This window comes from Falco biarmicus, chromosome 9 (assembly GCF_023638135.1).
Source record: "Falco biarmicus isolate bFalBia1 chromosome 9, bFalBia1.pri, whole genome shotgun sequence".
Lineage (NCBI taxonomy): Eukaryota > Metazoa > Chordata > Aves > Falconiformes > Falconidae > Falco > Falco biarmicus.
This window is the reverse complement of record NC_079296.1, coordinates 53,604,850-53,621,983: the sequence shown is the minus strand read 5'-3', so window position 1 is coordinate 53,621,983 and position 17,134 is coordinate 53,604,850. Positions and strand designations below refer to the sequence as shown.

The 17,134-nt window shown below is 42.2% G+C and overlaps 1 protein-coding gene across 7 annotated transcripts in view; it reads right to left on the bottom strand.

The window, feature by feature from the left end:
• Positions 1 to 17,134, bottom strand: part of PTPRE (protein tyrosine phosphatase receptor type E) — a 109,138-nt gene that overhangs the window by 32,065 nt on the left and 59,939 nt on the right. For 5 of the 7 annotated variants that reach the window (XM_056351227.1, XM_056351233.1, XM_056351230.1 and 2 more), the window contains exons 2-4: positions 8,979 to 9,088; positions 552 to 654; positions 212 to 285 (exon numbers count right to left, since the gene is read on the bottom strand). In XM_056351227.1, coding sequence (XP_056207202.1) covers positions 212 to 285; positions 552 to 654; positions 8,979 to 9,088 — 287 coding nt within the window. Of the gene's footprint in view, positions 1 to 211; positions 286 to 364; positions 494 to 551; positions 655 to 776; positions 930 to 8,978; positions 9,089 to 17,134 lie in introns of those variants that run through there. The other 2 variants (XM_056351231.1, XM_056351232.1) reach the window with 2 other exon arrangements.

The window sequence follows — 17,134 nt, the reverse complement described above, 5'->3', positions numbered from 1 at the left end:
AGTTAAGATTATATATATATACATACTTAAATATGGACGTCTGGTTGTTCTTTTTTTACACTATTTTCTCTTTAACAGCAATCCTATCACTTATAAACAAAAAGCAAACGTAACAGTAACTGAATTCCTAATCAGCAAACAAGTGTGTACATACACAAACAAAACTCACAAACAAAATTCAGACTGAGAAGGAAAGCAAATCTGCCCATACCTTGCTCTTCTAAGATCCCATTTGGCATCTTTTTGTCCCCAGAGTTCACAACAGCTTTCCTATGCCTTCTGAACCTGAAATACACGCAGCACATGAATCTGAGGAACTATGTTGAAAGGTAACAACCATGTTCCCAAATCAGTCTTTACCAACCATGTAATTCTGGAGAAACTCTTTCTGTTCATCTTCACGGTGAAGAGAGCCACCACCGCCACAGCACCCTCCACTACGCTGTGACGGAGTCTCCCGCCTCACCATAAGTACGCATTTCATTTCCTTGTTAGATCATATCGAAACAAAACTGAGCTAGTTCTGCATACAGAGCTCCACACAGACCTACCTGAAAAAATAGCCAGCCAACAGAATGAAAATGATGAAGACCAGGAGCAGAATCAGCATCGAAGTCAGTAGGTCCTTGTGTAAATTGTTCTCCTCTGTAGAGTCTACGTGGATTGAACACAACAAACGTGAAACATTACAGACACGGATTGTCTAATCTGCTATAGAAACTCTGCTTGGTGTATCAAAACTCTGTGGTTCTCCACAATAATCTCCTCGTACTTACTAAAAGCATCACAAATTACTAAATACATGCAAAGCTGAAACTGGAAGTTCAGTTGTTTTCTTTTTCTTTCCCCCTGCCCCCTTCAAAAGCAGAACCATGTTAGCTGCTACTGAGCGTATCAAGGATGCTTTTTGGAATGACTGATTCAGCAACGAATTTACTTGTAGTTAGAGCAACTTGTAACTTGTAGTTAGTGGGTACAAGGTAGTAAGCTAAATTCAAAGCCCATTCCAAAGGTCTGCCACAGCACCCTTATGCGCGTCCGCTGTTTCTCAGCTAGCGGGCATGACCCAGGAATGGCCCCCTCTGCCCTCGGCACGGATTTGGTGACCCCAGAGGTACAGTGTGTTTCACACACATCTCACTGAGCAGGCACAAACACTGCTGCTGGCTGCACCACCCTGCAAAGCACGCGCTGAGCATGATGGAGGGGGAAGCCAGGAGGGGACTGCGCAAATCGCAGTGTCTTCTACGGCTTATATTACATGCTGTCTTATATATATATGTTACATTATTTATAAGATGCTATAGAATATATTATATATAAGAAAAAGTAGGAAAGAGAAGCCTTAACAAATCACAATGGAGATTAAAAAATACTTCTTTGTTATATCTAGCATAAATTGCGAGTCTCATTCTTCTGTTAATAGTGGTTTTATGTATGTGAAACTTTACATTTGTTCAATATATACCACATTAAAATCATTAAAAACCCACCATGGTTCATTTAAGAAAGCAACACTCTCAGCCTTACCCTTCAGCAAGCAAAACAAAACCGTGCTACCTGTTTTTCTTTCCAACTGGACAAGTAACTCCAAGTCAGTGTAACAGCAGTGGTGGAGACCTTGCGGAGTGGGAAGGATGAGGCCTCCACACCTGGCGCCACAGCACAGGGAAGAGATTGATCTTCCCCCAGTTACAGCCAAGGGAGCCCCCATGGCAGCAGCCCATGCTTAGGGCATCTGCCTGGATGGTTCCCTGGGGGTCTGGACCCCCAGTTTCTCCATCATTACACCAGCCTTCCTCAGCCTCCTTCATCTGCACTGTTCATAAATCTTAGCAACGTACACAATTCCGAAATTAAGACAATTTTTGTTGCTGGTGGTGTGGTGTTTTTTTTTTTTTTCTTTTCTTTTTAAAATAGATTTACACACTTTTAATGAGTTCTTCACCATTCCTACAGCGGTTTCCGAGAACTGCAGCAGTGACTCTGCTAACACCTCTTGCATTCTCACCTCCCTAAACTCTGTGTTTACTTGCAGCAAAGGCTTTTTGAAGAGATCTTGCCACAAGCCTCGACATAAAATATCATGAAAGCATAACAGTACAGTAAATATATAGGAGTATATAATGCCTGCAATATTACAGAAAAGAGCTCTATGCATAAATTGACTGTCCAAAACTGATTGCTGCGAAACCATCTGAGTGTTGATTTGTATCTTGTGAGCAGCTGGAAACTGTCTGGATGCTCAAACAGGGTATTAGGGCACAGAAAATCTTCCTTCAGAGGCACAGGTGCACCAGGGGCATACAAGGAAAGAAGGGATCTCAAGTCAACATAATAGTACAAAGGAAGGGAAGGCCATAAAATGTATGAAACTTGACATTTAAGTGGTATGTAAAAGTGACAGGCATGATGAAGCTGTAATCAGAAACCACCACTTGACACGTTTACAGAAGAATCTCTCTTGGAAGGAGTGTCCGGGTGAACGCGCAGCACCAGAACAGCTTAGCAATGTTGGTGTGGTGCTTAACAATCCTGTGCTCAGCGTAGAAACCAAGGTCTGACAAAGAAACAAAGAGAAAAAAATAAAAATCTACTTTTGCCCCTCAGAGGCAAAAATGAGCCACTTCAGAAGCTTAGAAATTTCAGAATCGGTATCTCTGCATCCTCCAGGATTTAGGGGGTTTGTGTTAGTTCTCATCATTGGCTGTGTCAAGACCTGTGACACAAAGGGGGAAAAACAAGTTTTGAGTCACGAGGGATTTAAAATTTCCTTCAAAAATCACCCGTCTCTTCCTTTCAGAAGAACTGATGTACTTCACACCATGTTTTTGTGGTGTCTTTGGAAAACCGGTTTCCAGACAAACACAGAACGCCTCAATCCAACCCAGAAGGGAAGTTCAACCTCCTGTCAGACTACTGTCTATATTTCTTTCGTTAAGGACACAGCACCCCTGCAATGACTGATGCAATTCTCTGCATCAGGATCTCACCTCTCCTCCTACCATTTCACAAGGAATTTAGGTCAAAACCCACAGAGTCCCTTCTTGCTTGTACATGGGCACGTCTATTTTCAAAGCCTTGCAGTGGCATATCGATGGCTTCATCTCTGCAGAGCCTGTGTGTAAGGCACGGTGTGGTTTTAAAATGTTCCAGTTATTGCATATCTTTTCTTCATTATCTGCATCAATATTTTTTTTAAATGCAGCCCAAAAATTGTGAGAAAGTTACAACCAGGCTTAGGCCATTGTAGACTCAGAGGCTGCAAGATCTTTGGCCAACACAACTTTTCTATGTATTAAGTGGGATCTTGATGGGAGCCTAAAGGACAGACCTAATTTTTTTTTTCAATCGGTGTGGCTTCAAAAATTGGCAACCGAAACATCTGAGGAAAGGCACACAGAAGAGGCAGATGCCCTCTACAGCAGATCTCTACTGCAGCCACCGCCAGGGAAAATTTTCCTCTGCTCCAGCACGAAGAGAGCTGCCGTCCAAAAGCACAGGGCTTTCTGTTTGTGGCCACACAAAAAAGATCATCCTGAGGGTGGTTTTTTTAAGACATACAATGAAATAGTGACTTTCATGTTGACAAGGGGAGGATTATCACCAGGAGGATGGTGGCAACCCCTCGTGCTTCCCCTGATACCCACCAAGGCTGACTCACAGGTTCTTCCCAGCTCCATTCCCGGTGCTGCCGGCCCAGCCATCTGAATGGCTCTTCCTGGAAACGTATCACGATTTCCTTCAGGGTTATGATGTTCCCATTTTCCGTATGTGTCAAAACCAGAACCACCCACAAGAAAAAAAGGGAACTACCAGCAGTGCAGGCACATCAGTAACTGCCTCGCAATCCTCCCTCCACACTCTCCCAAACACTGAATTTCTTCATCCCTGGATGGGTTCCTTTGCAAGTAGGGCCTGAACAGTAAAATAGCCCATAAATAAAAATGTGATTAAACCACTTTTTTCCTCCCTTCACAAAAACAAGCTGACAAGGCAAGGTGCATGGTTTGCCCTAGACAGCAAGTCAGGTGCCTGAAATTATCTTGGTGACTGATAAAAACCAGAACAGATATCGTTTATCCGAGCACAGGAGAAATCCCACAACAACAGGCTTTAATTATTCACAAGTCTGAACTTCTTTTCAAAGAACAGATAAGTTAATCCTCTACCTCTCCAAAACTAAAACTAAACTGCTCTCACCCATTACTTGGGTTAGATGTCAAGTGGTTTTCTTTCTGGGTGCATGCTTCATCTCTGCTGTGCCTTCAACAGACACATAAACGTCCTTTGAACAGTGCTCAACCTCCCACCACAGGGGCTTTTGGGCTTTTTGCACCTCTGTTTTGGGTCAAAACTGTTGTTTCAGACATCCAACCCTGCAACGGACCCTGACCTCCTCTGACATCTATTTCACACGAAGAGTGTCTGTCACAATGTCTTGACACAGACATCTGTCCCATGGCAAACCCACTGCACACAATCTTAAATAGTGCCACATTATAAAATACAGGATTATTAATAAAATTCTGGTCAAATTATAATAGAGGTGTTTTGTCACCTGCAGGCACAAAACCCGATGCTTCCCAGTTTACCACAATGTTGGTACTTGCATATAACATCTACCAAAGTAAACACATCCCCAACATGCGGGATACAGGAGCTCTTAGACATGTCGCTGCTGAAGAGCTCGGTCCAGCTTGCATCAGCTTCTGCAGCCAGCTTGCCTGGTGGCCCTGCAAGATCTCCCACGCTGATTTAGGGGATACTTCAGACTGGATAATCTATCATGCATGAGAGTGCTGAGTATCTTCCATATTGCTCCTTCACCGGTTCACGTGTCAAAGCGCAACAAAGCATCTTTAGTTTTTATTGTAGTCTTTCAATGCTCCTCACATGCCCCACAGAGCAGGTAACTCTCAAAATTCACTGAGAACAACTGCACAGAGCAGCAGAGCTCACCAAAGCACGCACAGCCCCGAGACAGAAACCCTTTTGTGGACCACCTTGCTGGGGCACGGGGATGCTACTCACAGCACAGACGCGCGTCTGGCACAGGCTGTCCTCATGTCACCGTTCAGACTCATGCAGAGGTGAATACACACTCAAGTGACATATTTCGGGTGGTCCTTAGTACTTTTTGTGCACAGAGGCATATTTTAAACGTCTGGATTGGGTGAGGAGCAGAGCTTTTACATTAGATTTTATTGCTTTAAAAACTTCTGGTGATTACCTTCATTTCGCTGAACTTTCTGTTCAGATTTAGCAGTGATTGATTTATTATAATTAAGCCTCTTGCATATCAGTATGTGCTTTCTATATGCTGAAAACCTATAAACTTTCATAAACTGAAAAGTTTACTCAGAAGTTGTGGGTGTTCCATCCCTGGCCATGTTCAAGGCCAGGCTGGATGCGGCTGGGAGCAGCCTGGGCTGAGGGGAGGGGGCCCTGCCCAGGGCACGGGGTGGGACTGGGTGGGCTTTGAGGTCCCTTCCAGCCCAAAGCAGCCCATGATTCTCTGATTATAAAAGGAGAACTCTCCTCCTTTCTCAGTTTTCATCTATCCACCCTGTCTCCTTGAGGTCTGGCTGAACTTGTGCTGTGATGACTGGGCAACAGAAATCCTGGTTGGCACGGGTGGCCATCATGCAGACCGAGCCCCCTCATGCAGTTCTTGGGAAAGAAAACCCCAGCCCTGCAGAGAATTGCTGTTCCTCACCGTGCTTCGACTGCGGAGAACAAGCAGATATGCAGCTGATAACCAGGAGATAGGTTTGATATGTATGAAAAACAAACCCAATCAAAAAAAAAAATAATAAAGACAAGGGGAAAAGACAGGTAGGGAAGACAAACCAGTATCCACAGCCAGCAGTATCCACACAGCAGCAGGCAAGCAGCAGCAAATGCAAGACCCGTGCCTGCATTTGCCACCCTGGAGCCGCCTGCCGCAGAGCACAGCCCCGCCTGCCACCACAGCCAGGAACCGCGGAGCAGGTGGGGTTGGAAGGAACCTTCATCCAGGCCAACCCCCAGCCCAAACCCACTTATTTCTGAAGTTCTGCTTTTCAAACTAATTCCTGAAATTGACACTCTGCCGACAAAGCATCCCTTTGGCCTTTAAATACAAAGTAAAATGAGCCAGATTCCTGCTTCAAAACTCATTTTTCTGCGGACGCCTCATTTTCTCCAGGAAAGCACCACCACGAGTCTAGCGTGAAAGCCCCCCCCTCTGGGTCGCGCCCTGGCTATCGTACAGCAAGGTTTCATTCTTTCTATACATTGCTTCAGTTATAAATTCATTACCGCTGCATGTTAATACATTGTTACCAGAAAGAAATTGTAAATATAGGTATGAAACCCATGAAATATTCATGGAGTAAACACTAAAGGAAATTAAACATTTGAAAAGGACTTAAAAGCTTTACTACTACGACTCCCAGGCTGCTTTCACATTTAAACTATGTAACAAGTAAAAATACAAGAGGCAGTAAAAGAAGCCTGACTATGATTAATACCGAAGAAATAATTAACATTTGAGTAACCAGGAACTACACTGACAGTATCACGTACAAACAGTCTGTCACACATATTTGATAGCATAAAGTTTTATCTACTTGAAATATACATTTCTTTATGAAAATCCAAATAAATAAATACTGGTTTATATTTATTTAATACAGTTGGATACTTTGAGTAAATGGCTGTCCAATTTCTCCAGTAAACAGCAGTGCAATAAACTCAGAATATTCTGATTTTATGAAAGCGAATTTTCATGGTAGCGATTTCACGGTACTCTTATAGGAAGTAAAACGGCATTAGTACTGAAAAATTGAGCCACACACACCAGGTATCCAGGTTTCAAATAAGAATAAAAGCAGCATTTTAAATTTTAAAACATTTGTTGAATTAAGCTAAAATGATAACATGCAACAAATTACAGCTATTCCTTTCAGAATCAGAAGCATCTTATCTTTTTGTATCATTCATCAAATTAGCATGCAAAAGGAAAGCTGGATTTCTTTTTAGTATCCTTCAGTTCTTTCCATATTCTTTTAAACAGAGTTTTCTTGACACTTCAATCAAAAAAAAATATTTCTTTTGTATTAGTTCAATGGCTACCAAATGAATAACACAATCCTGTTATATTGGAACAGCAATATACATGTGCGTGTACTTATCTACCAGACAAAATTCTTCTTCGCTTCTCACTGCAAAACAATTAAGGCTTTGATATTTAGGAAAAAACAATTAAGTCGTACTAATCATTTCTGAATCTAATCATATCACTGGAACAAAATTTTAATTAAAACACAGATGATAAGATAATTCTTATCCATATTTTCATACTTAAATTCAATATGATTTTGAATTAAGCTTTGACGATAAACTGCACCTGTGGAAAAACTCCCTTTTGACTAATTTTATTAAAATTCTGGGAAGTGATACAAATGATAGGTTACTTCCCTTTCCCAATTCCTATATTCTCACATATTCAGACCAATATTAGTAACTTGTTCTTCTACTGCTCCAGGTGTCAGAGAAGAAGCAGGGCACTGACAACTACTCAACATTTCGCAGAGGCATTTATTAGTAATTTTACACTTAGCTAAATTTTTATTTATACTAGCAATTTATTTATGTGGAAACCCCTAAGCAAAACAGCACTAAGACTGTCACTGCTAACGGCAGAGCCCCTTGCTCCCCTAACCCTCCGCTTCCCTGGTGGAGGTCTGCTGCTGCCCAGGCACAGCCGGGATCAGCGCCCCTCCACTGTGCTCCAGCCACACATCTCGGTGAAAGCAAACCCCTTACAGCTAACTTACTACAACTAAGGACCAGAACATTCAAAATGGCCATCAGCTATGCCTGGCACATCATTCTCACTCGGCTCTCCTTCCATACAGGTGTAAAGCTCACAGGCAGATTAAGAACAAACCAACCAACCAACCGACTCACCCACAAGAACACCCTCCTGTAAAGACTGGGTGTCAACAGCAGTCACCTGAAAGCTTATCAAGATTGCACCACACTGATTATATGGAACATCATCAGCTTTATTTCCCTTCAATCAAGTCCACAGAGCAGCTATCCCTTTGGAAATCCCCCTCTGAGGCGAGCACAGTGTCACGCACTGCCAGCACTTACACAGCGGACCACTGCCTGGCAAACGCTGCTCACCAGCATGGGGGGTCTGAAGATAGCTGCCTAGGTTTACGAAGGACAAGGTGCAAGTAAAATACACCATCCCATTACAGGACATAATAGCAGAGTCAGTATCTTAATTAAAAAAAACCCAACAAACCCTTATTTGACTTGAACAAGCCCCTCTCCAGGACTGTAAGGTGTTAGGATGTAGTTGTAGGAGAACTTGAAGCAAGTGGAAGAAATTCTGAAAACAGAAATGAGGATGAATAAAAGATGCTGTGGTGGACCAGTGGGTAGAAGATTGCTCTCAGGTCTTTGAAAAAGGCTTTTTTATTTTTCACCTGACCTAATCTTATGCAGAACACCTGCACTATTATCCTTCCCCTCAAGTCTTGCCTTAGACAGCTTGTATTGTTAGAAAACAGCAAGCATATAAAGGCCATCGTTCCTCATGTTGTTTAAGTATGTTCATCCTGTTATCTAACAGATAATATTTTTTTTCATATTATCCGTGTCCAGGTCCCATTATGTTAAGAGATCCACACTGACAGCTCCTGGGGCACGGAGAGCTAGCAGCCCAGGCAGGAGACAACATTCTGAGCTTCTCCACCTTTCCCAACGCTATCCTGTGATTTCCCGTACGTGGGAAACTGGAAGTAAAGTGTAGAGCACCAGCCATATGGAGATCAAATACAGAGTCATCTGGCAAGATTACAAGCACATCAGTGGGGTCAAAGTCACGGAAACATATCCATATAGCACCAGGGGGACCTCACGGAAGTCCCTTTTTTCCACACCCACTCCCATCCCTGCAAATTAAGTGATGTCCTTACTTGTTGTTGGTGGTGGTTTTGGCAATTCAGTTCCATTGGGTGGTAAAGCTTGCACAAACAGAAAGCTAGCACAGAGCAGCGGGAGCGAGCAGGAATGTTCCATCCTGGACCTAAAAGAAAATGAAAGCAAAAGATAAATTTTTCAGGTCAGGTTACTATTGCATTTTTTCCTCACGTCATAACAAAGCTAAAATAAAAAGCAAGGTTTACTTTGTACTTGTATACAATATTATACATATATATATGTAAGTATACAGTGCTATACTTACAAGTATAAAACTTGTTTTATCCTCTCCCATTGCCTCATCACTTAACCTTTGGTTTTGATGCAGAAGGAAAAGCAAAATAGCAGTTCTGCACACTACGAATTCATTGAAAAAGTTTTAAATCCAAGAACGGGAAGATAACACTCAGCCATCATTCAAAGACAACAGAAATCAGGCCAGAAAAGCTACCCTACATCAGCAGAACACAGCAGCTGAGGGCACGGAAGCAAGGAGCCTGGAAGTCATTTCCATAGGTAAGAAGAAAACTGAAGTACCAGCAGCTGCAATCTTAAGAATAAATGCAAATCTTCATAGTAAATGCAAAAATCACCTATTTTTAGCGGTTCCTGCCAGAATTGCATGTGTTAGGCCTTCTGTAACGTGGAGCAGCGTGGGCTGCAGGGAGGGGACACTGCCCCGACGCCCAGCGTGGCCAGGCCCTGCCCGAAGGCTCTGGGTGACATTCCTCTGCTGGACCAATACTCCCCCCTTTTGTGTAACTGACACCCTATTCTGGCATCACAGATGCCTGGAGACCAAAACAAAGAGGAAAAGCTTGTAGCACCAAGCCGACCGGTTAAGAACCATAAAGTTTAAAGTACCTGCAACAAGAGCTTTTCAGAGTTTCCTTATCCCACCTTGATTTCCTATAGACATATATATGATGCTTCATAGACACGTTCTTCTGGAGAACGTGTGCCACAGCTGCGACTGTGAGCTATAAAGCATTTCACCAAAGCCTTACCAAACACAGAGTCTTTCAGGTTTCGTGAGACGAGACAGAAAATAATTTCCAGTGTAGAGAAGGTCAGAGAAAACATGCCATGAGGATGTGCTGCTGCTGCTTTGAAGACTATAAGGAAATTAATAGTGGTAGATAAATGAGCTGGTCTAGAAATACTCTAGCTCCTATAAACCGAGGTTCATGTGGAAAAAATGTATGTTGTTATTAATTTACTGTACATTCATCCAGTCCCTAATGAACGTATTATTTATAAGAGGCTGCCATCGCAGCCATTAGCCACTCTTGTGTGATTTAAATGTATTTTCTTTGGCATAACACACAAACTTAACTTTCTGTATTTTGCAAATGGCAGAACACATCCAGATGGTGGCTCTACAGCCACGGCTAAAACTGTAACCAGTACAATACTGCACAACAAAGCTCCCTGATGTTTCAGTATGACATACGTATTATTACAATTTCCACAGGATATTATAGAGTACCGTCTGACAACAGGCAAAAATATCCAGGAACTTGGAAGTCATAAGAATAACCATTAGAAAATCCTTCCTTTCAATGTAAAACGGGATAATCCTCCAGAAATAATCTCTAGATAAGCTTGAATGTATAAAAAACTTACGTAACAACAACTTTCACACCACCTTTTCATTACTTTCTGTGAGTTACTCGGAAGTGAACCTTATTCCCAGCCTCTGCGCTACACCTAGGACTAAATTCAAACTCAGCACACACCTGGTATTCTTTATTAGAAAAAAAAAAAAAAAAGAAAAAAGAAACAGACCAAAAAATGAATTCTCTCCGGCTTGGAAGGGATGTCAGCAGGGGGCTCCGGACCCTGCGCTGCTCGGGGAGCACACAGACCCTCCGAGGAAGGGCACCAAGTAACCTCCTCTGATATTACAGTTCGTTATTTGTTTCCTTTTCCACTGCTCTTGAAGCCCTTCTGCCTGCTGAAAGCGCTCCAGAGCACAGGCAGATTAGCAAGGTAACCCCTTACAGCAGGGATTGCAGGATGTTTTCTGTCCATTGCCCCTATTTTTCTTTTTTTTTTTTTTTCTGTTGTTTCAGTTTGCTGTTTCAAATTCTTCCAAGTGTTATGTGAATACAGGGGTAAGGAAAAAAAAAACTAAACATGAAAGGAAAAAGGCAAAACATTTTTTGAGAAAAAAAAATAGAAACTTTTTTTTTTCTCCACATGGGAGCACACACTTTTTTTATTCTTGCTTCCCTTCTTAGTGTTGAAGCTCAAAGGACCTAGCTGAATATCTTCTCTAACATGAGTGGAGAATAATAAAATGTATTATTAGCATCAAACTTTATTTTTTTTTAAATGTGTGTGTGTGTCCCAGCCCAGCTTCCACCTGACAGATTTACTCATTCAGTTTCTGGGGTTTTTTTCATTACTGTTTATAATTCAAGCAGACTAGATGTCTTAGACTAACACACTCAGTCAACAGCCAGGTTAACCATGAACTAGCCATTCTTGGGATTAGATTAAGTGTAAGAGCTTGCTACAAACTGTATTTACATTGCCTACACTTTCTGTAGCATTATATACAACCTTCCAGAATGTAACAAATTATAATATATGCTGGAAACTGAAAACACGCAGCAGCAGTTTATGTAAACTGTAGGGAGGGGAAAGGAAGGAGGAGGATTTGGAAATCTGGAATAAAGCCAGAATAAAAGTGGAATCGATAGGGAAACGGCTGGCAGGACCGAGGCGCTGAATGCTGTGCTTGGACTGTGCTGCCTCACACCCTCAGCACAGGCTGGCTACATCCACTGCCCTCCGGTCACCAGTGCCAGTGGTTACGGCAGCTCATTTGTGATGGGTTCCACAGTGCAGCACAGCGCCGGCTGGCTCCCTTTGAAAATACATCCAGCTCTTTGCTTTCTTTAAAAAAAAAACAACAAACAAACAACAACCAAACAAACCACAACACACAAAAACAAAGAAACCTAAAGTTGCTGGCAGGCTTCCAAAACACTGGAAGGTGTAAGGAACATCAATGTTTCTCCCAAAGTTACTGTTAGGAGGGTTTTACAGATACAAATACCATGCCAGACTCTTGTATCTGTCCTTTCGAATGTGATGAAGTATAACCTCAGATCTGATGCCCCACAATTTGTCAGAAATAAACACGTCTACAAAGGTGATGCAAATTCTAAGATCTCATTTTTGTCCAAAGCACTTTGCATTTCTGCTTGCCAAAGAAAGAAGGGTTAAAACTTAAACTAAATTTAGGTGCTGCAGCATGGAGGCAAACGCAAGAGACTGCGCTTCACGCAGCCAAGCACTGCATACAGCCAAGTAGTAGGTACTCCTCTTCAGACTGAGGTGGATAGGGAGGTGAGCAAGTTGTAATAACATAAAAACACTAAAGCTTTACTGCATATGTATATTTGTGTACTTCTCATATGGGACCGCAGTGATAAAATCTTTTGTACCACCACCACCCCCAACACCGGCATAGATACAGCAGCTTTTTCCATCCTCAAGAAGGTATATCATGATACAGCCTGTTAAAAAAATAACAAACCAAACCCACAAAAAAACCCCACACCACACACCAAAACAACCCTCCAGAGAGAGCTCTCTGCTCTCCCGAAAAGCACTCCTGAACAAGAACCGACAACTGTATACTGCAAATCAAGCCCCATATTGATAAAATCGGAAAGGAAAAGATCCAGGCAGAGACATTCACTGCCCTTATCACAACTTGGCTGTAAGGTATCAGCTGCCCTGCCTGAAAAAAGAAATAGGAACTGCTTTTGTAACCGTATGAGGATACAAGGCATTTTTATCTACTTATATTCTACTACCTCCAGCCTTTATTTCCTGGATATGCATGGGTAAGCGGCTCAGGCGCTTAAGCTTTAACTCCATGGACTAATATTTTTTTGTAGTGAAGGATTCTTAGCTAGTTCTGATTATCTGAAGCTTTAAAATGTTGCCAGAGATTTCCGTTATAATCACAGTTTTAAAGTCTTCACCGTTACAGAGAAATGCTTCCGTGTCCAGCAGAGAACTTGACACCAACAAAAAAAAGACCCAACAAACACCCAGAAAACCACCACATTACTGTAAAATCACGCAGCTAACTGAAATCCTGCCAAGGAGGCAGAGCAACAGATACCTAAATGCAATCCAGTAAGGATGGGCTCAGAAATCAGGGCACCACGCGAAGCCCCTGTACAGCTCTTCCCAGCGTGGGGATCCCTGCCACCGCTCCTTGCACAGCTCAAGGGGGTGCCACGGGGGATCCCAGCTCCCCAAAACGTGAGAAAACAGCATTATTTTCAGGGATTACCGTATTACTACACATGCTTAATTTCTATTTTGGCCACAGAACTGAATCCTCCTCTGACTGGACAGCTCAAGAATAAAACCTGGCTTTTTAGAAAATACACTAATCTTTTTTCTTTTATTTTTTTTATTTTTTTTATTTTTCTCCCCCCCCCCCCCCCCGTCATGCTTTATGGCACTGCTACAGCTGTGTGACTTTTTTCAAGGGGTCTGATGCACCAACTACTTCAGAGCGGGTTAAAGGGGTAGCCATTCCCTGCATCCTCCTAAATCAGGAATAAACCCATGAGACATCTCATCTAACACAGAAGATGGTTGTGTTTTGGTTTTTCCCCCCAGGCTTTAATATCAAGCAGCTCAGGTCGTGCCCCAGATTTTTAGTGCTAAAAATATCATATTCCAAAGCATAAGCACCATCAATTCAAATAATATAATTAAAAATGAGAGACATGAAAACACTGTCACGGCAGGCTGACAAATGTGTTGGCACCTGGGATGTTTGCCACACTAACAGCAAGTGTCAACCCAAAAAACGGATAGCTTAAAAAGAAAAAAATAACAAACTCACTCTGAAAAGGGAAGGGGGGGAAAGCCACCCTCTCTCCTTGCCCTGCTTTTTCTCCTTTTGCTCTTCCTGCTTTTCACCCACAAACTCAGTAGGTCTTAAGTCCTAAGCCCCAGTGTCTGTTTTCTCCAGCTGGCTGGAGGGTTCCCTCCCTACCTGGAGCTGGGAAGCCGGCACTGCGGCATCGCCGGGACCGGGAGCAGCTCTCATCTCCAGCCAGGCCGACTGCGGCTGCTTTCTCCTTCCCGAAGCTCTGGCATCCCCACTGCACCTCTGCTGTGCCACCGCGGCACGCCAGGCAGCTCCCAGTTACAGCTCAACTGGACTAGCTCTTGCATGCCTTCGTTTTCGGCTAGGACTTTATTGCACCGTTATGTCATAAGGCAGGTATGAAAACATTACTGTAGCATTTCAAAGAAAATTATTTTTTTATTTGAATTTACGGTTTTACAAAATAACTAGAATTAACGTGCTCCTTTCTGTTCCAAAGGAACAGAACGTAACTGGTAAAGATTAATTCAAGACACCTGGCTTCAAGAAAACGGAATAAAGGCAGAGGTTAGCGCCGAGTCCCGGTGGTCCCGGCTGACGGAATGGCCAGGCTCCCCCCTGCTGCCCCCACCATGGGCAGTCGGCATCGAAGCCCACGGAGCAGCGGGACCCTGGGGTCTCACACTCTGCTCAGCGGCTGAGCGTGTCCCACCTGGTGCCCCACCACTCCACGGGGCATCTGCTGGGAACAGCTGGCCAGCATCACTCCTGTTCAGGGCAACCATTCAATAGCCATTTGTTATTGGGAGTTAGACATTAAGACCCAAACCAAATTTCCAGAAGTTTGGTAAAAGTCCCATGATTTGTCCTGCTTTAAAATTTAGGAGCTTTAGAAAAAAAAAAATATATCTGCTATCTTTCCCTTTTCTTGTTTTGAATCCCTGTAATTCTGCCTCAAAGACCTAGAATGTCCTAAAATCCAGGGGGAAAAAAAGAAAAGAGGAAAAAAAAAAAAGGACTTTAGACATTTGCTGAGATGTTTGCGCATGCATTCAGTGCGTTCACGCAAGCAGCAAGAAACTCAGGCTGGGACCTCCCTGCCTGGGAAACATCCCTTGAAATTCAGCCACACCGTCTGCTGCACAGCCATTCCTCAGAGGCAAGTTAGAAAACAACCCGCGATTAAAAGTTTAATTTTATCATAAAAATGTATTTTATGGGGTTGTCTACAGCACACTCCCTGCTGAGTTTTGTTGTACACATACAGACAAGCTTTGCTTCTGACCGCTTCGGGAATAGCAAGAGAACTTAAGGGATAGATATCTAATTTTAAAATCATGTTAAATTTAACTGCTCACAAAATTATGTCTGAGAATAGCAATTCTTCATGTATTCTAGACAAATACCTGCAATAAAGATCATTTAAAGGAGATGGAAATAATTCAATTAAAAAATACAAATTAGAATAATCACTTACACATAAGAGAGAGAGGCAAAGTAGCAATTAACTGAATAAAATGAATTTCAATTTAGAGTAATCAAGCTTGATAGACTGTCTCACTTGCTTAGTCATTTTGTCTCTAATTTAAGTAGGCCAATTATTACATTTGCTTTCGCTTTCACATAAGAGGTCATCATATACGGCAGAGTATGCATGTGATAAAAATTTATAGCAGACAGTCGAGAAGTGACGACTGCTGACGCGCCAGAAGCCGGTTTCTCAGGTAAACACACTAGCAATCTGCATGGCACAGGCATTCATGGACTGCACGCAGCTTAACAAGGATTTAGAGAGAAAATACGTTATCTGTTCAAAAAAGGTACGTTTAAAGATACATACATGAATACAGACATAAATTACCACTTCTGTAATGCTAATTTTTAAATTTTACTAACCTGGTATAGCTGGTCCTATCTGTCTTTCTCAGTATCGTAAGCAAGTCCCAAAACCCAGTCTACCATGGCTAACACTAGTTCAAATCCATTTCAATTAGCAACGCTGGGATCTCCAGTGAAAATAAATCACTGGTTGTCACCGGCAGATTAAGCACTGCATTAGCAGGTCTGCTCTGGAAAGGATTAAATGACATTGTTGACAGTGGGGTTGATGTGCCACCATTACAGAGTGACATTTACCACATTAAAATAGTGAGGAATTTTTCAATCAATCTGATTCTACAAATGCATCCAAGATGAGGAGGCAGCAGCGCTGAGTATGATGATGATCCGTTCCTTTATTTGCTTGGGTTCTTTCATACTATTGCTCGCCAGGATTAGATTCAAAACAGTTATGAAGATGGGCTACGTGACAAATTGCATTAAAACCAGGGTTGATTTAGACATGTTAAAAAACAGGGTCATAACAAACTTTGACTGCAGCCTGAATTTTGGAAGGTACACGTTTCCCACTGATGTATTATATGTATGGCTTACCTACAGCCCCATAGTTCCAGAAATGATTTTTTTTTTAAAAAAAAAAAGAGATTTCTTCTTTCTTTTTCATGTCGTGCTGAGTGGCTCTCAATGAAGCTATACAAAGGCTGTGAAGATGTTCAGACATCGTATCTAAAACTACACAGGTCAGACTTGGAATAGTCAGCTTTCACATCACAAAAATTCAAAATTAGGAGAAGAGCACACAAAAAAGAGAAGGAACTACAACTTCAGAGAAAAAGCGAGAGATGAAAATTATTTTCAAATTCAAAACGGTATTTCCATGCTGTAGTAAAAAAGGTTAAAATGATTAATACATCCTCTCTCTCACAGACATAAATTCACTCTCAAACACTTTTTAAAGAACTCTTTTGCCAGTTTTTGCAGATGTCTGGCCAGACTTGCAGGGAACAGCAGCCTCAGCCAGTGCATTTCTGAAGTAGCCATAACCCACCTCCACTGGCTCACACCAAGACCAATACTGATTTAAACCAAGCAAAGGGTAAGCCAGTCCACACTAACCAGAACAAATGAAACACAATTAATCAGGATGAAACCAGCAAGCAAATTATAATTTATAAAATAGTCCCCCACCTGATGATGCAACGACTAACACTACTTGTAGATGCAGCATTATTTTCAGATGCGACGAGTACCATGACAGATGCCTGTCTTTGAAGCCCAGACTGCTGTAGCCACGATCTATAGTTCCAAAGTCAATGCACCAAGGACGCTATTTCACAACTTTCTCACCTGATTTACAGAAAAGTGCTTAAATATTCCCAAAAATTTAAACACAATTCCTGTAGTTCCTGCCATTAAAAAAAAAAAAAGCCACAAGAAAAC